The following is a 21,732-nucleotide window of genomic DNA, read 5'->3' as shown; positions in this document are numbered from 1 at the left end:
GTTATTTAATGCTTTAAAGCTCACTGTATCCCACTGGATTTCTGTGTTTTGATGATTACTTCAGCCTAATCGGTTTCTCTTGTGAGCTCGTGTGGTCCATTTTGCGTGTTTAAATTTCACTCCGAGAAAAGGGACATTCGTAGGCTTCTCTAGTCAGCCAGAGAGGACCCTGTCCTATGGGAAGGACAGACAGTGTAAAGCTTGAGCGACGCTGTTGGGTACAAAGGAGGGGTCCTGCGTCTGGGGGAGTGGGGGAGGGCCCTACGGAGGAACTGATTCCTGGACCAAATAAAATTTAGCATTCTGGGCCCTTGATGGCGAAAGAAATAATTATTAAATGTAAGTGGTTTTCTGGGACTGTAACTGGGGGTGGAGTTTTAATTCAGAATGGAAAGTCTGGTCTTGTAGGCCGAGCTGGTGGAGGTCAGAAAGAAAGAAGTCATTCTTCTCCCACTTGGATTTCAATACTTTTCTTTTCCATTTGTATGGGAGGATTGTTATCAGATACCCGATACCTTAGGTGGTGGGCCCTGAGACAAGCTCCGGGGATCCACTGGGCCTCTCAGCCATGGGGGGGGGGGGTGCTTTGGGCAGGGAGAGGGCTGTGCCGGGCTCCTCGTCCTGCGTTGGGCTGGAGCAAACCGCGGGTCACACACGCTGTGTCGTTCTGTGCTGTGTGCGGGGTGGCAGGCCGCACTCTGGCCTGCAATGTGCAGGTGGAAGCAGAGGGGCCCGGTGGGGACCTTGGTGCTCGGGAGGTGCTCGGTGTTTTCTGGGTACACAGATGCTGCCTCTCAGGGCTGCCAAGTGGAAGCACCGTCTGGTGACCTTGTTCTGGTTCCCTTCCTGCCGTGTCCTCATCAGTCCCAAGTTCTGGGGTGAAGCCTTGCTTTGATTAGGGGTCCTTCCTCTCAAGGGAGGATGGGAGCCCCCACAAACCCCCTCTCCCCTCAAGCTAGTGCTGTGAGCACACCCTTGGGCTGCACCTCTCGGTCACCCCACGCTGCGTCGGTGGTTGGGACACGGCCCCCAGACCAAGGTTAGGGGGCAGGTGTGGGGCCCCACCAGAGCCGGGGAAAAAATGCCACGCGTGTTCCGGTGCGGGGCGAAGGCACTGGGCCACCTGCGTCTTTTGCGTGAATGTGACCCAGCATTGCAGGGGAGGATAGACAAGGGGCTCCGGGGCCCGAGGAGCTACGTGGAAGCCACTGAGATGTGCAGGCACGGTGGCCGGACGCTTCTGGGTGTGTTGGCTACTTTGGTGGAGCCTTGAGACCCAGAACACAGCACAAGTCCGTTCTCCAGGGCCTTTTGTTGGGTTTGGAGGCCGTCTCTTCCTTAGCAGGAATTCTCCCCGCCCTCCTCGGTCTCCCCTCCGGACGTGAGGTGTTCCTACCTGGTGCAGGACAGGGGCATTGACCGAATACTCACCCTGACCTGTGGGGAGCTGGGGAAAAGCCTTCTGGGGGCCCGAGGAGGTGGGGGCCTACCGAGTAGGGCCGTGGGGCATCTGGGCCCAGAGGACAGCGATGTGCTGCACACAAGGCTGCTTGCTCCAGAGCCCTTGGCGTGCCCTGGTGAGAACCTTCTGTCTGAATCTGTGACACTGTGAGGCCACTCCCCCGGGGTGGGGGGTGGGGGGCTGCTTGGGAGAACTTGTCTCTGCTTTTCCAGAATATTTCTCCTGTCCGACAGCTTCATCCGAAAATTTCTACGTGGTATTTATTTTTGATGCTGTTTCATTTTTATTTTTTTCCACCCGCATGGCATTTGGCTTTATCTTCTATAAGAGCAGGCGGTTGGGGCCTCCCTCGCTTTGGTCAGAACCGTTTGTGCGTTTTTAGGTAGCTCTTCCTGCCGAGCGAATGGCGTGGCGGAAGGACCTTAGCGTCAGGTTCGAGCGGGGTTGAGGCACTTGCCAACTGTGTGCCGCTCCCCCCAGACATCTGCGAGACGGGGGTGCCGCTTCTACCCAGAGGCCCAGACGGCCTGTGCACGGCGCCAGGGACCCAGTAGATGCCAGCATTAGTCCCGCTCTGCCTGGCCCCCGTCCACACCCCCCGCTCCGTCAGGCCGGACAGCTCGGGCTCCGGGGCAGGGGGCCTGATGCTGTCGCGTCGCTCTGGGACGCCCGGAGCCCGAAGCATCGGGAAGCCACCACGAGCAGGGAAGCAGCTTCCCCGTGACCGGATCTGCAGTTCCCTCATACTGAAGGCCGGGGGGGGGGGGGGGGGCTTCTGTCCCCTGATCCTCCCTCAGAGAAGTCCGTTCATTCCACTCCCCTCGCTGCGCCTGCTGCCAGCCTGACACTGTTTCCTGACACATTTTCCCTTCTTTGCGCACGATCTGCGACTTGTTCTCATTATTCCAACTGCAGAGGTGCTAGAAGAGCCCTTTCTGGGCCACACGGGCCCTTTGAGTCCAGGCCTGAGTGGGGTGGCAGCTGGCTTCCCCGGCAGGCACGGAGAGGTGGGGTCAGGTCACAGAGCGGGGTCCCTCATCCAGAGAGCACAGCCTCAGCACCGAAAGGCAGCAGTCTTCCAGGCGGTTCGGGAGGACCTCCAGAGATGCCGTGTTTCCCACTTTGTGTGTGATGTGGAGAACATGGCACGGCTGTCCTCCTTTTTAAGAACAGGAACGTCGGCTGCTGAGGCCTGGGCGTCGGCGGGGGCGGCTGCTGGCTCACCTCTCTCTCTGCTTCTCTCCTAGTCGCCCATGTTCGACGGAAAAGTCCCACACTGGTACCACTTCTCCTGCTTCTGGAAGGTCGGCCACTCCATCCGGCACCCTGACGTAGAGGTGGATGGGTTCTCCGAGCTCAGGTGGGACGACCAGCAGAAAGTCAAGAAGACCGCAGAGGCTGGAGGGGTGACAGGTGCGTACGGACCGGGAAGGCAGCGGGTCTGGTCCCCCAGCCCCAACTCAGGAGCTTCCCCGGGACCTTTTCTGAGAGAGCAAAGAATTGAGCCCTTTAGCTGCTCCCCACCCCACCCCCGCCCCCCCTCCTTTTCAGACGTGCGTGTGTGGAGAACATGATGCCAGTGTGTTATTTCAGGGGCACTTTGGTGACTGGGGATTGTCCTGTGGCGGGGTATTTAACTTTTCACGATGCTGGAAATGGAGCTTTTCTTTTTGGGGTGTGTGTGTGTGTGTGTGTGTAAGATTTTAAGTAATCTGGGGCGCCTGGGTGGTGCAGTCGGTTGAGCGTCCGACTGCAGCCAGGTCACGATCTCACGGTCCGGGAGTTCGAGCCCCGCGTCGGGCTCTGGGCTGATGGCTCAGAGCCTGGAGCCTGTTTCCGATTCTGTGTCTCCCTCTCTCTCTGCCCCTCCCCCGTTCATGCTCTGTCTCTCTCTGTCCCAAAAAATAAATAAATAAACGTTGAAAAAAAAAAAAAAAAAAAAAGATTTTAAGTAATCTGTATATCCATCATGGGTCCCGAACCCACCCACAACCTCGAGGTCAAGAGTCACATGCTTGGTGACTGAGCCAGCCAGCCTCCTGGGAAAGGTAGCTTTTTCTTTTCTCGTTGCCATTTTGTTTCTCATCGGCCTTTTTTTTTTTAGCGCGGGTTTAGGTTTGCAGCAAAGTTACGCGGGGTGCAGAGCGTTCCCGTTGACCTCTTGCGCCCGCGTGTTGGCCACAGCCTCTCCCTCTGTCTCCTCCAGAGCGGTGCTTCCGTTACAACTGGTGACCCTATGTTGACACCTCGCTATCACCCAAAGTCCATAGTCTACATCAAGAGCTCACTCACTGGTGATGTGCATTTTATGGGTCTGGACGGTGTACAGTTGGCCCTTAGCATGGGTTTGAACCGTGCAGGCCCACTTGTACGTGGATCTTTCTCGATAAATTTAGTATGGTACCATAAACGTTTTTCCTTTTCCGTAACTGCTTCCTTCTTTTTTTTTTTTTTTTTTTTTTTTTTTTTTAATTATTTTTGAGAGAGAACTCATGACCCGGGGAGGGGCAGAGAGAGATGGGGAGAGAGAATCCCAAGCAGGCTCCTCCCTGTCAGCCCCGGGCTTGAATTCAGGAGCCGTCACTATGAAATCACGACAGGAGCTGAAATCAAGAGTCGAATCTCAACCGACTGAGCTGCCCCGGCACCCCCTGTATGGTTTTCTTAATAACGTGTTCTCGTGTGTGGTTTACTTTATTGTGAGGACGGTATTTAATAGGCACAAATCCGCGGAAGACTAGGTGTTGATCAACTGTTGGCTAGGAGCAGTAGGCTGTTGGTAGTTACCTTTCGGGGAGAATCAAAAGTTACAGGTTTCAGTGCACGAGGAGGTCCGCGCCCCAACTCGCGCGTTGTTCAAGTGTCAAGTGTTGGAATCACACAGTATGTAGTCTTTTCAGGTTGGCCTCTTTCACTCTGAAACGTGCATTTCAGGGGTGCCTGGGTGGCTCAGTGGTTAAACGCCTGCCTTTGGCTCAGGTGGTGATCTCACGGTTCGTGGGTTCGACGCCCACCTCGGGCTCTGTACTGACAGCTGGGAGCCCGGAGCCTGCTTCAGATTCTGTGTCTCCCTCTCTCTCTGCCCCGCCCCTGCTCGTGCTTTGTCCCTGTCTCAAAAATAAATAAACGTTTCAAAAAGAGAAAGAAAAGTACGTTTCAGGGGCACCTGGGTGGCCCAGTCGTTAAGCGTCAAGCGCTTGATTTTGGCTCGTGTGCCCACGCGTGCGCACGCTTTCTCTAAGTAAATAAACATTAAAAAAAATGTGCGTTTCAGGTTCTGCCGTGTCTCTTCATGGCTTGATAGCCCATTTCTTCTTAGCGCTGGATAATACTCCGTTGTCTGCACGGACCGTGGGTTGTCCGCTCGCCTGCAGAAGGACATCTTGGTTGTTTCCAGGTTTGAGAAACCACAAAACCACTGTAAACGTCCACGTGCAGTTGTCTGTGCGGACGTGTCTTCAGCTCGTTTGGGTAAATGACCAGGGAGCGTGATTCCTGCATCATACGGTGAAAGTCTGTTTACTTTTCTAAGGAGCCAGCAAACCCTCCCGGGGCGGCTGCACCGTTCTGCATGCCACCGGCAGCGAGGGGGTGACTCCTCCCCAGCCCTCAGGGGTGTCCCTGCTGTGGGTCAGGCCCGTTCTGATGGGTGCGGAGAGGTGTCCTGTTTTAATTTGCAGTCCCCTGGCTCCGTGACGCAGATAATGTCATCCTGAGCTACTTGCCGTCTGCAGCTCTGCTCCTGTGAGGACGCTGGATATTTCCCCCTTTGTCATTTGTCCTGTGATCATTGGGTTTTAGAGTTCTTCGTAGATCCAGGAGAGCCGTCATCTATCAGGGGTCTTCTGCAGACCTCTCGTCCCGGCTTGCCTTCTCTCATCCTCTTGACGTTGTCACAGGGCAGAAGTTTCCGGTTTTAGGAAGTCCGGCTAGTTGACGGATTCTTTCTTTTCCGGGTCGTGTTATGGTGTTGCATGGGAACGCCATCGCCATGCCAAGGTCAGCTAGATTTCTCTCCCGTGTCCTGTGCTGGGACAGAACAGTCCTGCCCTGATTCTTGTCTGTTCTCCGGGTACATCTTTTACACTTAAGTCTGCGGTCCATTTTAGGTTAAGTTTTGTAAAGGGTGCAGAGTGCCTGCATTGATTTTTGTGTGCTGCTGTCCGTTATTCCAGCACCACTCGTTGAAAATTCTTTTTTTGTTTGGTTTTGTGTTTTTTTATTTTGAGGTGGTGGGGGGGGGGGTGTGAGAGGGAGAGAGAGATCCAAGCAGGCTGTCGCTGACGGCGCGGGTGCGGGGCTTGAACTCATGAGCCGCGAGGTGAAGACCTGAGCCGAAATCAAGAGCCAGACGCTTCAGCAACTGAGCCACCCAGGCGCCCTGAAGATTGGTTTTTCTCCCGTATGTCACATTTGCCCCTTTGTCAGACATCAGTCGACGGCGGATGTGTTGCTGATCTGTGTGCTGCTCTGTTTAGCGGTCTGTCCTCCCAGCCCCACGCCGTCTCTGTGGCCGTAGCTGGACCCTAAGTCCTGAGGTCAGATGCTGTCTGTCCTCTGACTTTTTCACCTCCAGGATCGTGTGGGCCGTTCCGGGTCTTCCGCGTCAACTCGAGTCCGCTTGTTGATACCACAAACCTAACTTGCTTCAGACGCCTTTGAACCTGAAATAGTTTCCCATCGCTTGTCGGAAGTCTCCCCCGACTGCGCTCTTCTGTCTCTGCTTTCCTAACCCGGCCCTTCTCCGTTGAACCCGGTCTTGTGACTCTGGGCCTCGGCGGACGCCGGTGCTGGGCTCTCCCGTCCTTCCTGCGCCGCAGCCCGTGTGTCTCCGGTTGGCACTGGTCTGCGGGAAGCTGGGAGGCCCGGGACCCGGCTCAGACTCCAGAATGAGAGTAACGGCAAGTTTACGTGATTTGGTGATAGGAAAAGGCACAGTAAGTTTGTTATAAATGTGTTGCGCTTGTGAAGTCATCAAGCCCCACGTTGGGCTCTGCTCTGACAGCACGGAGCCTGCTTGGGATTCTCTCTCAAAATAATAAACTTAAGAAAAGAAAACCCAAAAAGACAAGCCTACAGTCTGACAAGATATCTTTTTTTTTTTTTTAAACATTTTATTTATTTTTGAGACAGAGAGAGACAGAGCATGAACGGGGGAAGGTCAGAGAGAGAGGGAGACACAGAATCGGAAACAGGCTCCAGGCTCTGAGCTGTCAGCACAGAGCCCGACGCAGGGCTCGAACCCACAGACCTCGAGATCGTGACCTGAGCCGAAGTCGGCTGCTTAACCGACTGAGCCACCCAGGTGCCCCACAAAATATCTTTAAAAAGGAGGAAAGAAAAGTTTCTGTTCAAATGTCGATTCACGTGTGTTAACGTTATTTCTTCCCTGCAGAAATGGGATTCTCCCCCAAGCGCATCCGTATTAAATGCTTAGTTTTGTGTGTGTGGTGAAACACACACGGCATAATATCTACATCTTAGCGACCCGTAAGGGTCCGTTTCGGCAACGTCGGTATATTCGCTCTGTGGTTCGGTCATCACCCCCCGTGGCCTCCAGAACTAATTTATCTTCCCAGACTGAAACTCCGTACCCATCTGCAGCACCTGCCGTGTCCCCCCCCTCCCCCCCCCCCCCCCCCCAGCCTCTGGCAACCGCGGTTCTCTCTGTCTGAATTTGGCCGCTCCGGTGCCTCGTGGGAGTGGAACCACACACTTGGCGTGTGTCCTCAGAGCCCACGTTGTAGCAGGGGTCAGAACTGCCTGCCTTTTTAAGGCCGTATCCGTACTACGGACGGACCACGTTTTGTGAATCTGTTCACCCACCGATGGACATTTCGGTCGTTTTCACCCTTTGGCGGTTATGACCCACGTTGAGGCAAACGTCGGTGTACAAATACCTGTTCCAGACCCCACTTTCTGTTCTCTCAGGTACGTGCCCAGAAGCGGATTTGCGGGGTCACACGGTAATTCTGTGTTAGATTTTTGTGTAACTGCCATACTGTCTTCCACACGGGCCGCGTGATTCTACAGCCTTGCCAGCAGCACACAGGTTTCCAATTTCCTGACACCCTCACCAGCACTTTGTCGTCTGGGGTTTTGTGTCTGTGTGTGTGGTTTTTGTTTCTCCTGATCATCCTAAGGCATGAAGTGTTATCTCCTGCGGTTTTGATCTGCATTTTCCTAGTGATTAGTGATGACCTACGTTTTATTTACTTAAAAAAAAATTTTTTGGGGGGGCGCCTAGGTGGCGTAGTCGGTTAAGCGTCCGACTTCAGCCAGGTCACGATCTCGCAGTCCGTGAGTTCGAGCCCCGCGTCAGGCTCTGGGCTGATGGCTCGGAGCCTGGAGCCTGTTTCCGATTCTGTGTCTCCCTCTCTCTCTCTGCCCCTCCCCCGTTCATGCTCTGTCTCTCTCCCAAAAATAAATAAACGTTGAAAAAAAAATTAAAAAAAAAATTTTTTTTAATGTTTATTCTCGAGAGAGAGCGCGCGTGCGAGTTGGGGACGGCGGGGGGGGGAGCAGGTCACAGATTTTGAAGCAGGCTCCAGGCTCCGAGCAGTCAGCACAGAGCCAGTCATGGGCCTCGAACCCGTGAGATCATGACCTGAGCCGAAGTCGGACGCTTGACCGACTGATCCACCCAGGCGTCCCTAATGACCTACATTTTATAATTCAGCCTTCATTTTCCATGTTGAGAGTCGTAAGGCTCCATCGTTATTTTGTGAAGGTGTGCGGTATTTGTTGATTGAAGGTTTGCTAAATTTTGTGCACCGTTCAAGACCCTTGACACGTTGATGTCATGGCACCCTCACAGCAGCCCCGAGTCAGTTTTCATAGACGAGGCACCGAGAGGTGAGGTAACCGGGCTAAGGTCATGCCGAGGGTGCAAGAACCAGGTTCAAGTCCAGCCACGGGTTTTCAGCCGTCGCGCTGCATTGCGGATTGAGCCGCTGCAAGTTCTCGTACAGCCGGGGCACCTGTCCGGTTCTCTCATTCTGACAAGTGGGATTCCCGCTCGAAGCAATGACCTGATCTGAGGCCCTGGACGCCCGCATCGCTTAGACACGTGCATTTGCGTGCCTGCCTCCACCTCCTCACCCTCGAGGATTTCATTGCTTTGTGCTCCTGGTAGGGGTGGGACACCTCGCCGTGTTTATCAGAAGTTTCGTTAATTTGGTGTTTGTGTCCTTGCCTCATCTTTTAGGGCATTTTGTCTTTTTTTAAGTGAAACGGAATGTACTAATTCTTTATCAAGATCTTTTTAATACAAAGATTTCCTTTTTTAGTTTATTTATTTTGAGAGAGAGCACGTCACGACTAGGGGCGGGGCAGAGAGGGCAAAGAGAATCCCAAGCAGGCTCCGGGCTGTCAGCCCAAAGCCCAATGTGGGGCTCAAAGTCATGACCCGTAGGATCGTGACCTGAGCCAAAACCAAGAGCCAGATGCTTAACTGACTGCGCCCCACCCCCCCAGGTGCCCCAATACAAAGATTTTTTTTTTTAAGTACACTCTACCCCTGACCTGGGGCTCGAACTCATGACCCTGTGATCAAGCCAGCTGGGTGCTCCTGGACGTTTCTCTTTGAAGCATATTTCTGTGTTTTGCCACATGGAAGCCTCATCCTGTTTGAAATGTCCTGTAGCCCTGTCTGCTCAGTCTCTGGTTTTCAGTCTCTTATTCTTCACTTATTCACCTGGAATTTTTAAAATAATTTACATGCAGTTCAGGGAGTTTTGACAAATGCGTGCCCCTTGTAACATACACCCCATCGAGGTCGGGAACATTTCTGTTCCCCCAGAAAGTTCCCCTGTGCCCTCTCTCTTACCCTCCCCACCTGGGTAACCACTGCTCTGATCTCAGTCCCCACGGATGAAGTTTGTGTGACTTAGGATGTCCAAAGAAGAGGGAGAGAACGTGCTCCCAGAAGCCCCTTCCCCACAGCATGGCACCTGTGAGCCTCCTCGGGTTGGCCGTGTGGTCACTTCGTGCCCCGGATTGCCGAGGGGTGCTCCCAGGAAGGAGCACCGTCTGTTCCACATTCTTTTGTTGCCGGCTTTGGGCTGTTGCAGGTACGGCTGCCGTTAACATTTGTGTCCAGGTGTCTATGTAACACAAGCTTCTGTTTCTCCGGGTGACGACCTGGGAGTGGAGCGGGGGTTCACTCAGTAGGTGTGGGCGACTGTCCTCCCGAGTTGTCCCCCCCTCCCCCCGCCCGAGGCCTTGCCCACACTTGGCCCCGTCATTCTCTGGGGTCTTAGCCACTGACGGGTGTGTAGTGAGACCTTGTGGTTTTAACTCGCCTTTGTCTCTTTACTGAGTTGTAAGAGTTCTTAGAATATTCTAGAGGCAGGTCCTTTATTAGATGGAAATAACGTGTGAATACCTTTTTCCATTCTGGGGCCTGCCTTTTTGTTTAATCACTGACGTTTTATGAAGAGCAGTCGTTGATTTTCTTCTTTTTTGGTGTGTGCTTTTGCCTCCTGAGACACGTTTGCCTGTTCACAGATCGCGAAGATCACTCCCTTAGGTTTCTTTGGAAACTCCGTAGCTCCAGCGTTCACACTTGGTTTCTTGATCCGTGCGAACCGAACGTTCGTGTCGGGTGTGAGGAAGGGGTGGTTTTGTGTGTGTTCCGTGTGGATACTGTTTTGTGCCCACGCCAGTTGTGAAAAGACTTCTTTGTTAAAACCAGCTGACTGCGTAACTGTAGGTCTGTCTGGACTCGGGCCCCTCGGCGGGGTGTCTTCATCCACAGCCTCAATTCCTAGTTTCATGGGACGTTGTGAAATCGCAAAGTGAGTCCTGCAGCTTTGTCCTTTTTCAATACTGTGTTCACCTCTCTGGGTCCATTGTAGTCCCTTACAAATTTTGTGGCAAACGTGTCGATTTCTTGCCCAAGGACACTTGCGAGGATTTTGAGTAGCATCACCTGGAATCTGGATCAAACTGGATTGACGTACTGGTATATTAATAAATTGAGCCAGTCTGTAAACGTGAGGTATCTCTCCGTTTACTTGAGTCCTCGTTAATTTCGGCAACCTCCTAATGCTTTCAGCGTAGAGGGTTTGGGTGTCTTGTAAATCCGTGTTTAAGCATTTTATGTGTTCAAATGCCACTTAAACAGACGCGTGGCTTACTTTTCTTCGCTAATAGGTTTATGTGTATTTAGAAACGTTTTATATACTGACCTTCGGTTTTGCAAATTTGCTCAATCCACTTAATGGTAGGAGTCGTTTTTTTGTATATTCCCAAGGATATCGTGCACGTGCAATCACGTCACGTACAGGTAGAGGTGGCTTTATTGGTACACCTTCTGGCTCTTTCTTTTGCGCGAACGCACTCGCTAGAGCCTCCGGTTCAATGCTGCTTAGACGTGGTGGGAGAAGACAGCCCGTCTTGTTCTCGGTCTTAGGAGAGAAACATCCAGTCTTGGAATTCCTCTTATGGAAGAATCTGCCCTGGTCCCGCATCCCTGGCCGTTTATCCCCGAGACTTCTTACTGCGCGATGGCGGCTCGCCCCGTGACTCCGAAGTGCCGCCTTCGCTGTGTTTCTTACGTGTCCTTGTGTCCTTCTGTGTCGAGAGACTCCCTCTAATTCCAGCACGTAATTCTGATAAACAGAAGTGTAACGGAGACCAGAAGGTGGGCCTGGAATTTAGCACGCCGTGTGGCTTTCCTGATAAGCGCGGCGGAAGCGCTTTGCCGCTTGAGGGAGGGCCCAGAGGCGCCAGAGCCGGGAGGCGAGCCGGCACCAGCCGGAGAGCCCGTCCGGGGAAGGGCTGTGTCTCTTGCCAGAACAGGCGCTCTGTTCGCCAGCCGCCGCTGGAAGCAGACGTGGGTGAGGGGGGGCCGGTCGTCCCGCCTGAAGCCCGAGGTGGCCCGTGGACGAGGCCCCCCTGAGGCTGACGGGAACGTGGCTGTGTTCCATCCTCCAGGCAGAGGCCAGGATGCAGGTGGCGGCAAGGCGGAGAAGACGCTGGCCGACTTTGCGGCAGAATACGCCAAGTCCAGCAGAAGCACGTGCAAGGGCTGCATGGAGAAGATCGAGAAGGTGGGCGCCGGGGCTGGGGCCGCCCGGGTTCTGGCGTCGGCGTGGCGTGGGTCTCGAGGAAGTTTCGAGAAAGCGTGGGTTTGGGCGCAAGCTCGGCCCTGGCGGTCAGACGTGCCGCGGAGACCGCACGGGCGTGGGCTCGTAAGCCTGGCCCGCGCGGCCACGTGGCATTCCGGCTCGTGGGTTTATTGCCAGTCCCGCGGGCCCTTCCTGGGTACGGACACGGTCCGGGGTGGGCGGAATTGCTGGGAGGCGCTCCAAGGCCCGCTCTGCTCGAGTCTGCTCCGGGCCGGGAGGACGTTCTCGGCGTCAGCATGTCCTCCAGTGCCCGGGTGGGTGGGCAGGGAGACGGCCGGCGGGAGCTGGCCCCATTGAAGACGGGACTGCTGAGGGGCGCCTGGGTGGCTCCGTCGGGTGAGCGCCTGACTTCGGCTCAGTTCGTGACCTAGCAGTTTGAAAGTTGGAGTCCTGCGTCGGGCTCTGTGCTGACAGCTGGAGCCTGGAGCCTGCTTCGGATTCTCTCTCTCTCTCTCTCTCTCTCCCTCCCTCCCTCCCTCCCTCCCTCCCTCCCTCCCTCCCTCTCTCTCCCTCTCTCTCCCTCTCTCTCCCTCTCTCTCCCTCTCTCTCCCTCTCTCTCCCTCTCTCTCCCTCTCTCTCCCTCTCCCTCTCCCTCTCCCTCTCCCTCTCTCCCTCCCTCTCTTCCTCTCTCCCTCTCTCCCTCCCTCCCTCCCCCTTCTTTGCTCACACTTGTCTCCCTTTCTCTCTCAAAAATTAATAAACATTAAAAAAATTTTTTTGTAATAAATAAAAATAAAATGGGGCCGCCGAGGCTCGGGGTAACGCACAGTCCTCGGTGGCAGAAAACATTCAGACCTCACAGCGCCCCTGGCGTGGACCCGAGGCCCCGCCGGCCCTCGTCACCCCAGGCCCCTGGGTCACCGTCCCTCTTCTTGGTACCGTGTGCGGTTTTTCCTGCAGGGCCAGATTCGCTTGTCCAAGAAGATGCTGGACCCGGAGAAGCCCCAGCTGGGCATGATTGACCGCTGGTACCACCCAGACTGCTTTGTCAAGAACAGGGAGGAGCTGGGCTTCCGGCCCGAGTTCAGTGCCGGCCAGCTGAAGGGCTTCGGCCTCCTCACCCCGGAGGATAAAGAGACCCTGAAGAAGCAGCTCCCGGGAGTGAAGAGTGAAGGGTGGGTGTGGGGCCGTGGGAGGCGCAGGGGAGGGGGGCTCGGGGAGACCGCGCGGATTCCAGGCCACTCCCGTGCCTCCCTTTGCTGACGGTCGGCACGCAGGGGCACGGGATGATGGGCGGGGGCAGAGGACATGGGGACGTGCAGGGCGTTCCTCACACGGGTCTGCTCCACAGACACCTGGGACCCTCTAGCCCTCCACCCCCACCCTGGCCCAAGAGAGGAAGGCTCTCCCGCCTAGGCCAGCCACCACGTTTCCTGTGACCCTCGCACGGCCCGCTCCCCGTCCCCGCAGCATCTGCGCCTGTGGACGTGGCCCAGTGCGTCTGGGTCTGATGATGGTGCCGGGAGGGGGGAGCAGATGGCACGTCCTGGTTCCGCGCCGGGAGCGGTGTGGGCTTCCCGTGGTGCTGACGTCGGGACGGTAAGCCTGTCCTGCCGATCCTGGGTGGCGCTCGCTCTTGCCCGTTCCCTTTGCTGGTCCCCGCGCCCCAGGCGCAGCGAGGGAGGCGTGGAGGGGCTTCGCGTGGTGTGCGCCCTGCTCCCTGGACCGTGGCTGTGGCTGTGAGGATGGGGGCGACCCTGACCTCCCTGTCATCGAGCCGCTGTCCTGCGCCGTCTGGGGTCGTAACACACAAGTTCGTTGTGCAGCACATGCAGCCGTGGAGTATGTGAGAAAGGTGGGAAATCGGGGGTCAATAGTCCTCAGGACAGGGGCGCCTGGGGGGCTCGGTCACTTGAGCATCTGACTTCGGCTCAGGTCACGATCTCACAGTTCGTGGGTTCGAGCCCAGCGTCAGGCTCTGTGCTGACAGCTCGGAGCCTGGAGCCTGCTTCGGATTCTGTGTCTCCCTCCCTCTCTGCCCTCCCCCCTCTTGTGCTCTGCCTTTCTCTCAAAAATAAACATTAAAAAAAAAAAGTTAGGGGCGCCTGGGTGGCTCAGTCGGTTGGGCGTCCGACTTCAGCTCAGGTCACGATCTCGCGGTCCCTGGGTTCGAGCCCCGCGTCGGGCTCTGGGCTGATGGCTCAGAGCCTGGAGCCTGCTTCCGATTCTGTGTCTCCCTCTCTCTCTGCCCCTCCCCCATTCGTGCTCTGTCTCTCTCTGTCCCAAAAATAAATAAACGTTAAAAAGAAAAAAAAAGTTAAAGGACAGAATATCCACCTTGAAAGCTCTCCTACTAAAAAAGTCTGGTACAGGGGCGCCTGGGTGGCTCAGTCAGTTAAGCGTCCGACTTTGGCTCAGGTCATGATTTCATAGTTTGTGGGTTCGAGCTCCTCAGGTCACGATCTCCCAGTTCAGAGGTTCGAGCCCCGTGTCAGGGTGTGTGCTGACAGCTCAGAGCCTGGAGGCTGCTTCGGATTCTGTGTCTCCCTCTCTCTCTGCCCCGCCCCCGCTCACACTCTGTCTCTCTCCCTCAAAAACGAACAAAACAAAAATTAAACAAGTTCTCAGGACAGTGCAGCTCGTGGTGTGGGCAGGGATGCCAAGCTCACATTTACTCTGTATCGCCACCTGGCCTCGACCGAGCCCTTGTGGTTCATCGGGCATTGTGCTGGGGGGGGGGGGGTGTCGTGTAGCCATCAGCACAGCCCCAGGAGTGGGTGGTATCCTCTGCTTCATAGATGACAGAAAATGCAAGGCTTTGAACTCAGGTCTGTGACAGCTGAAACTTAGCCACTGGGACTGCTCTGTTTTAGGGGGCTGATGGCGACCCCCTGTGCCTCCTTCAAGTCCGGTGACTGGTGACCAGCCACGATGGACCAGTTAGCGGTGCCGAGACCCCATTTGGGGTTTGAATGGCAGTGCAGTGACCTCTGAGAACAACCTGATGGCCTTAGGAGCAGCCCTAAGGCTCAGCCCCTGGCACAAGGGATTCATCTTTCTGCAGTCCCTGCCCCTTGGCCATCTGGCCCGTCGGTCCCTGCCAGAACTTGCCAGGCTGCTTCGTTTGTGCCAGGAGATACATGGGTTTTCGACATCAGATGGGGCCTGAGCCCTGGGTCCTTTACCAGCTGTTCCCAGGCCCTGGGGTACTTGCAGCAGCAGAGTTCACCGTAAGGTGCATGAGGCCAGTTGCCAGTACCCCCGGGCCTCCTGCGAGCGCCTGAGGGCAGTGAGTGAGCTGTGCCGTGATCGCGGCCGGCACGTGGCGTTACAGGGACGTGGAGGTCCCGCGTCCCCCGAGTCGCTGGGTTCCAGGGCTCTGATGGCTCTATTTTGTCCCGTGTCTCTTTCAGAAAGAGGAAAGGCGACGAGGTGGATGGGATGGATGAAGTGGCCAAGAAGAAATCTAAAAAGGAAAAGGACAAAGATAGTAAGCTCGAGAAGGCCCTCAAGGTGAGCTCCGAGCCGGGCGCCCGCACTCATCATTGTCCATTCTCTTCCCTCGTTCCAGGGATATGTGCGTCCCGCTTCACGAGACCTCCCGGATTCCGCCACCCCTCACAGTTGTTAATAGCACGGCTTCCCCCCGGGGTCTCTTCCCTCCCCGTGCGGGACACAGCGCTGTGCACACTGGACCCGGGGGCCGCTGGCGAACGTTGCGGGTCGAGTGCCAGGCCCGGACAAGTGGCTGGAAGAGACACTCCCTGTTTCTTGAATGAACACCTCTTGTTTACAAGAGGGGTAGAAGGCGTGCCGTGAAAGGGGCAGGAACCACCTGTTAACTCCGTAGCCGTTGGCAGATTTAGCTCTGTGTTGATTATGCGTGTGTTGAATCAGAGTAAAAATTATTGATGAGAAAATGCTGGGTGTTCGGGAGAACCAGGGAGAACTGTCAGTCCCGTTGTGGGAACGTGATTTCCATGAGCTGTCCGTTCGGCTCTGCTCTGCGCGTTTTTCCATCCTGCCGGTGCGAGAAAGATTAGAAGCAGCGTCTGATCTGGTTCCAGCCGCTTGATGAAAATCACCGGTTCGGTGCGATTGTCGATCAGTGAAACGATGTCTGTCGTGCGTGCATCCGGACGCCGTAGAGTTGGTTTTATTTCGCATTTGCCCCCAGTGGGTTTGGCATTTTCTTGAGTGCAGTCAGAGGGAAATCCGAATGTTCCCCAGCAGCCCCAGCCTCCGCGTCCTGGGCCAAGGAGGTGATGCAGTTCCTGCTTCCTCTGATGACGCTCATGCCCTCGTGTCCGTGGCTGGAGACACCGTTCTGGTGGCGCAGGGAGGGCAGGGACGGGAAAGCTGAGAGCAGGCGCTGATGTGTGTGGGAACACTTTGTTGGTTGAATTAAAATCTTCCTCGCTTGGGGGGGCGCCTGGCTGGCTCGGGAGAGCATGTGATCTCGGGGTCGTGAGTTTGAGCCTCGCGTTGGATGGAGAGATTGCTTAAAGATAAAATATTAGAAGGGGGAAGAAAAAGACAAAGTTCTCACTTGGTGCAGAGAGCGTCCCCATGGGGCGGGAGGGGCCGGCATTTTCACCTCTGGTTTGCAGGGGTGCGGTCTGCGGCCAAGAGGTGAACGGTTTGCCCGTGGCCCTAGCAGGGAGGAGGCTCGCCCCGAGCGCCCTGATGTAGGGAGGCTGGTGCCATCCTGGGCAGGGTGGTGGTGAGGATAAGCGAGATGTGGAGCGTAGGCACTGCGTGAATACGGCCCCTGAGACTGAAAACTCCCATCTCCCGAGCGGAGGTCTGTTCTGTGCGATCCGCTCGCCATCAAGGCGAGCGGGGGTGCTCGTCCCTACTCGCCTCCGGGTGGGAGAACACCCACCCCCGTCGTCCCTGAGGCGTGAGTGTCGGGGCGGGGGGTGAGCCTGCCGCGCCCCGGCTCTTCCCCAAAGGAGTCGGTCCCCGGGGGGCTGGTTCCAGGGACGGCTCCGGGTAGAAGCGGGATTCTCGGAGCGGGGCCGGGGCACTTCCCTGTCGCTGACGCCAGCTTGGAGGCGCGGCTCCGCTGATGCGCCAGGACGCCGCCGAGACCGAGCAGGGTGGGGGCCCCCGGTTGGGTCTCTGGACGGAGCCGGTCGCTCAGCCGCCTGGCTTTCGTCCGCAGGCCCAGAACGAGCTGATCTGGAACATCAAGGACGAGCTAAAGAAAGCGTGTTCGACAAACGACTTAAAAGAGCTGCTCATCTTCAACAAGCAGCAAGTGCCCTCCGGGGAGTCGGCGGTGAGCTGCCCTCTGCTGAGTGACCTCGGGGCGGGGGGGGGGCGGGGGGGGGAGGGTCCACCGTCCACATGGTCGCCGTTTCCAGGGCTCTGAAGACTTCTATACGTCACTCCGCGTCTAGGGTTTTGGGGAGACTGGAGTGGGCCGTGTGTCTGTCTGCCTTGTGCATTCACACCACACACTTTGGCCCAGGTGTTGGGGGAGTGGAGCCACCTGGTTTCCCCTGGTTTCCCCGCTGGCTCTGGGGACGCCCTGGCCTTCCCTTTACTCCTCAGCCACCCAGGGGCGGGGGCTGAGGCATGTCACGTGGACACAGCAGTCCGAGCTCCGCCGGGAGCCGGGGGGGGGGGGGGGGGGGGGGGTGGCGCGAGCCCTCCTCTCTGACCCGCTTCTTGCTGGCTTCAGATCTTGGACCGAGTGGCCGACGGCATGGTGTTCGGGGCCCTCCTTCCCTGCGAGGAATGCTCGGGCCAGCTGGTCTTCAAGAGCGACGCCTACTACTGTACCGGGGACGTCACTGCCTGGACCAAGTGTATGGTCAAGACACAGACACCCAGCCGGAAGGAGTGGGTGACTCCAAAGGTAAGGGGGGTGGTTCCAGGAGCTTAGCCAGAAAAACAGCCTCGCCCCCGTCTGGGCTTGTCCACACCACACGTCCCCACGACTGGAGTACAGCGTTCCCCAGGCTCCCTCACGGCGAGGTCGTCCTCGCGGTCTGAACGCAAGATGGCATTGTCAGGTCCGTACGTTTGCAGACTCCCAAGTCTTCTAATGGGAGGACAGTTCTGTCCGATTGTGTAAAACCCTCCTGCCAAGATACCTGCCGATGCGGTGCCGCCTCTGTGCTGGGCGCTGTTCTGGACACGGGGGGGGGGGGGGGGGGGGACGGCAGATGCGTGGACGAGAGTTCCTTTTCCCGAGGCCACATTCTTGTCTTAGTGCTGGGGGGGGGGGGGGGGGTTGGGTCCAGAGTTCAAGTATCTCCTCTCGGTCTTGGTTGGTTGGTTGTTTTAATGGAGCTGCATGTCCTCGATGCAAAAAACTCATCTGGGGCCCTCGGCTGGGACTCCCTATACCCGCAGACCCGCACGAGCTGGCGCCCGGCCGCTGGGGCAGAGCAGTGGCGCCGCCTCTGCCGGGGACTGGGCTTCGAGCCAGGTCGGCTCATCTCGCTGCTGTGCGCACAGAGGCCCGTGGGTGGACTCCGGAACCGTCCCCCGCACCCACAGTCCCCGAGCGCCGCTCACCCCTCCCCTGCCGTGGTTACAGCCCCGCCCCGCCCCACTCTGTCCTGTGTACTCGCTCTCGAGCGATTGCTCGAAATCAACTCTGACCTCATCGTTTCTTGCACCCTTAAAACCTTCCGGTGATTCCACAGGTCACGTGAAGCATTTTCCCGGTTTTTCTGAGTGTGCAAGTACTGCACACCCGCCTGTGGTATTCGTGTTCCTTTTACTATCTTTGAGGAAACAATAAGGCCATAAGGACAGGAACTAGTTTGTGTTTTATATGCCAATTGTGCGGCATTTGTGTGTTTCTTTTAAGTTTATTTAATTCGGGAGAGACAGAGACCCCTTGAGTGGAGGAGGGGCAGAGAGAGAGAATCCCAGGCAGACTCCACACTATCAGCACAGAGCCGCTACAGGACCCGAACTTGGAGCCGTGAGGTCACGACCGGAGCCAAAATCCAGTGTCTTACTCTTAACTAACGTAGCCACGGAGGCGCCCCTCTGTCTCTATTTTTGGAGGGTTAGTTTTCGAAGCCACCTGCACGCGTAAGATGTGTTTTCAGGCCGACGGTACCTGCCGCCCATGCGGAGTCACAGAGTCATGGAGCCGAGTGAGACCGCGGCCCGAGGGCCGCGGCCAGAGTCGAGGGCACCTCCGTAGCTCGGCCCTCCGGGGTTGCCCAGGACCCGCCTGGCTCCGTGGGCCTTCTGCAGCCTCTCCGCTGCCCTTGTCCCCCTCGAGTACCGTTCCCCCCGCCCCCGCACACACACGCACTTCCACGAAGTCTTCAGCCCCCGGCAGTAGGGAACCGAGCACGCCACGTTCCCCGAGCCCCACAGCGCGCCGGCCACGAGGCTTTGCGTGCGCCCTGCTTTCTCGGCCCTGGCTGCCTAAGCGGGTCACCGCCTCCGAGGAGCCCGTCCTCCCAGAGCTCCTGTGTGGGTCACGTTGGCCTCGGTGGTAGAGCTCAGCTCCTGTGTTAAAGTTCCCCTTCAGGCATCTGGCCCGGTCAAGACCGACCTTCTTGCTCGGCGGGAGAAACGGTCTTTAGAACGTCACTGTGAGATGTGGCATGCCGGGTGCCCAGTGTGTGGGAGGCGGTCTGCGTCCTCTCTTGTCCGCGGGCGTTCACTGAACTTGGGGGTAGCAGGGACGGGCCTTGAGCGAGTGACACAGGAGCACGGCCGCTGTAAGTCGCCCGGGATGGAGACGGACCTTGCTTGGGACAGGATCCGTGGGGACACCGTCATCGGGCTCTCTGTGGCCACGGTCCCTTCTCTTGTTGTTTTTTAGTATGTATTTTGAGAGAGTGCGTGGGGGAGGGGCACAGAGAGAGTCCCAAGCAGGCTCTGTACTGTCAGCTCGGTGCCCGACTCAGAGCTCGATACCGCGAACCGTGAGATTGATCGTGACCTGAGCCAACGTCAAAAGTCCGATGCTCAACCCCCTGAGCCCCCCCTCCCCGGGTGCCCCGGCCTCATTCCTTCCTAGGAAGGGAGAGGAATTGCCTGATTTCCTCTCGGAAAGTAATCTCTTTCCCAGTGTGGACAGTCCCCATAGGCTTTCCGTGGGGAGAGGGGCATGTGACCCTTGAGGGGCCACTTGAGGGTGAGGCTCCAGCAGTGGGCCCCCCCACCACATGGTCAGCTGACGGGGGAGGGGTTCGTGTTTCGTGTTTTATTTAAGGAAACCGCTTACGGCGTCCACGTGGCAGCTTTATCATCCACGTGGAAGCGCCAGAAACCAGTGCCATATTTGCCATAACTGTGTACTTCGTGCCGGAAGCCTCACGTCTCCTAGGTCGCTCCTTGCTGCGAGAGGGGAAAAGAAAAATCGCTTTGTTTAGACGAACCGAATCCCCTTTGTTCTGTCGGGTGGTTGTTTCAAGGGAGAACCGGTTTCTTAGCTGAACCTTACGTGATTTCAGGAATTCCGAGAAATCTCTTATCTCAAAAAACTGAAGATCAAAAAACAGGACCGAATATTTCCACCCGAGACTGGAGCCCCGGCGCCGGCACCCCCACCCTCCGCGGCCTCGGCGCCCACTGGCGTGAACAGCTCCGCCCCGTCAGGTACAGCCGGGGCGGCCTCGGGGAGGGTCCCCGGGTCCCCTGGGTGCCGTGCCGGCCTGCTCCCCTCCGCACAAGGGGGACGCTAGGGAGGGCCGGGCCAGCACCGCCTTGCACAACCACCCCAACCCTGTCTGGGGCTTCCCGTTCTGGGGTCCGTGCCGGATACCCGAAGCGTGGGAGGGTTACTTCCCTCGGTGTCACGCGGGCCGAGCTTTGAGCGACCGTCCTTGACGGGGCTGCTTCGTCCCATGGGGTTAATGAGTGTCGTGTAAGAAGCTGAGGTTTCAGACGTGAGGTGGGAAAAGCAGAAAAGTAGTTGGGGGCCCACGTGGTCCCACCGCCAGCCTCCTGGGCCCTTGTCCCCGCACAGCCTCGCCGGTCTGCCCGGGGGTGGGGGGGTGGGGGGGCAGTGTCCTGTGACTGCCCCCCTTGCCTTGTGTTCTGTCCTCTGCTTCCCTGCCGGCCCTGGGCCTCTGCCTTCGTGGACTCTGCCCTTGGGGGGTGCTGACCAGAGGGGAGCCCGGGCTGTCCTGTTCCCCCCCCCCCCGCCCCCCGGGACCTTGCCGCCTGACGACAGCATCCCTTCCAGATAAGCCGCTGTCCAACATGAAGATCTTGACTCTGGGGAAGCTGTCCCGGAACAAGGATGAGATGAAGGCCATGATCGAGAAACTCGGGGGAAAGCTGACGGGCACGGCCAGCAAGGCATCCCTGTGCATCAGCACCAAAAGTGAGTTCGATCCTGATGTGGGACGGGTGTGCACGTACCTCCTGAGGCTTTGGGAACGGTGGTGAGGTGGCGCGGGGAGCAGGGAGGGGTGAGGTGCAGGGCCGCATGGGGCACTCCAAGTTGGCTCTCTGCTCAGCACTGTTGTCGAGGTGCTCTGTGGAGGGAAGCCAGCGTGGGTACTTGGCGAAGCTGGCATGGGGTCGTGTGCATGTTTGCGGGCCTTCTGTCCCGGCCGTGGGCTGCCGGCTGCTCTTTGCCGGCCTGGGACCCTCCCCTGGGGGACTCTGATGGCCTCGGTGCAGCCCTGGCCGCTGTCAGCTCCTAGTAACGACCGCTCAGATCGGCTCGGATTTGAGAGCGAGGCTGGGACGGCGCTGAACGACGGGGGCTGCCCCTCGAGAGTAGGAGAGGTTCTTGTCCGTCCACCGGGTGGAAGCCCGGGGAGGTGAGGGGAAGAAATGGGGTGTCCTGAGTGAAAGAACGAGGTAAAGCCTCGGAAGTCTCGACGAAAGGCAGGTGAGCAATTCACCTGGTTAGCGGTTCAAGATTAGGGTCTAAGGTGCTCGCTGAACTGGGAGAAGAGTGGGTGAAGCAGAGATAACGCTCGAAAGTACTGAACGGAAGTCACCGAACTGCAGGAGGCCGTATCTGAACAGAAAGGTAGCTCGCGGGCTTGACGTCTGAGTCCATGAAGCAGACAGGACCGTGGAGCTCAGAGCGGTGGAAAGAAAGGAAAACCAGGAAAGATGGCGTGAGGGACGGCAGAGCGGCATCAGAGGGACCCGGTGCGCATTAGAGGCTCCCAGAAGGAGACCGAGAGAAAGGGACAAAGATCTTTTTGTGAGTAGGCTTCTTGCCCAGCGCGGAGCCCAGTGTGGGGC

General features: G+C 57.2%; 1 protein-coding gene across 2 annotated transcripts in view; it reads left to right on the top strand.

The window, feature by feature from the left end:
* PARP1 (poly(ADP-ribose) polymerase 1) overlaps positions 1 to 21,732 on the top strand; it is a 39,482-nt gene that overhangs the window by 1,819 nt on the left and 15,931 nt on the right. For both annotated transcript variants that reach the window (XM_045048477.1, XM_003999089.6), the window contains exons 2-9: positions 2,710 to 2,875; positions 11,402 to 11,517; positions 12,496 to 12,710; positions 14,949 to 15,048; positions 16,703 to 16,819; positions 17,225 to 17,401; positions 19,977 to 20,121; positions 20,711 to 20,851. In XM_045048477.1, coding sequence (XP_044904412.1) covers positions 2,710 to 2,875; positions 11,402 to 11,517; positions 12,496 to 12,710; positions 14,949 to 15,048; positions 16,703 to 16,819; positions 17,225 to 17,401; positions 19,977 to 20,121; positions 20,711 to 20,851 — 1,177 coding nt within the window. The remainder of the gene's footprint in view (positions 1 to 2,709; positions 2,876 to 11,401; positions 11,518 to 12,495; positions 12,711 to 14,948; positions 15,049 to 16,702; positions 16,820 to 17,224; positions 17,402 to 19,976; positions 20,122 to 20,710; positions 20,852 to 21,732) is intronic.

This window comes from Felis catus, chromosome F1, assembly GCF_018350175.1.
Source record: "Felis catus isolate Fca126 chromosome F1, F.catus_Fca126_mat1.0, whole genome shotgun sequence".
NCBI classification, from domain to species: domain Eukaryota; kingdom Metazoa; phylum Chordata; class Mammalia; order Carnivora; family Felidae; genus Felis; species Felis catus.
The sequence above is the reverse complement of the archived record's forward strand: the minus strand, read 5'-3'. Positions and strand labels throughout refer to the sequence as shown.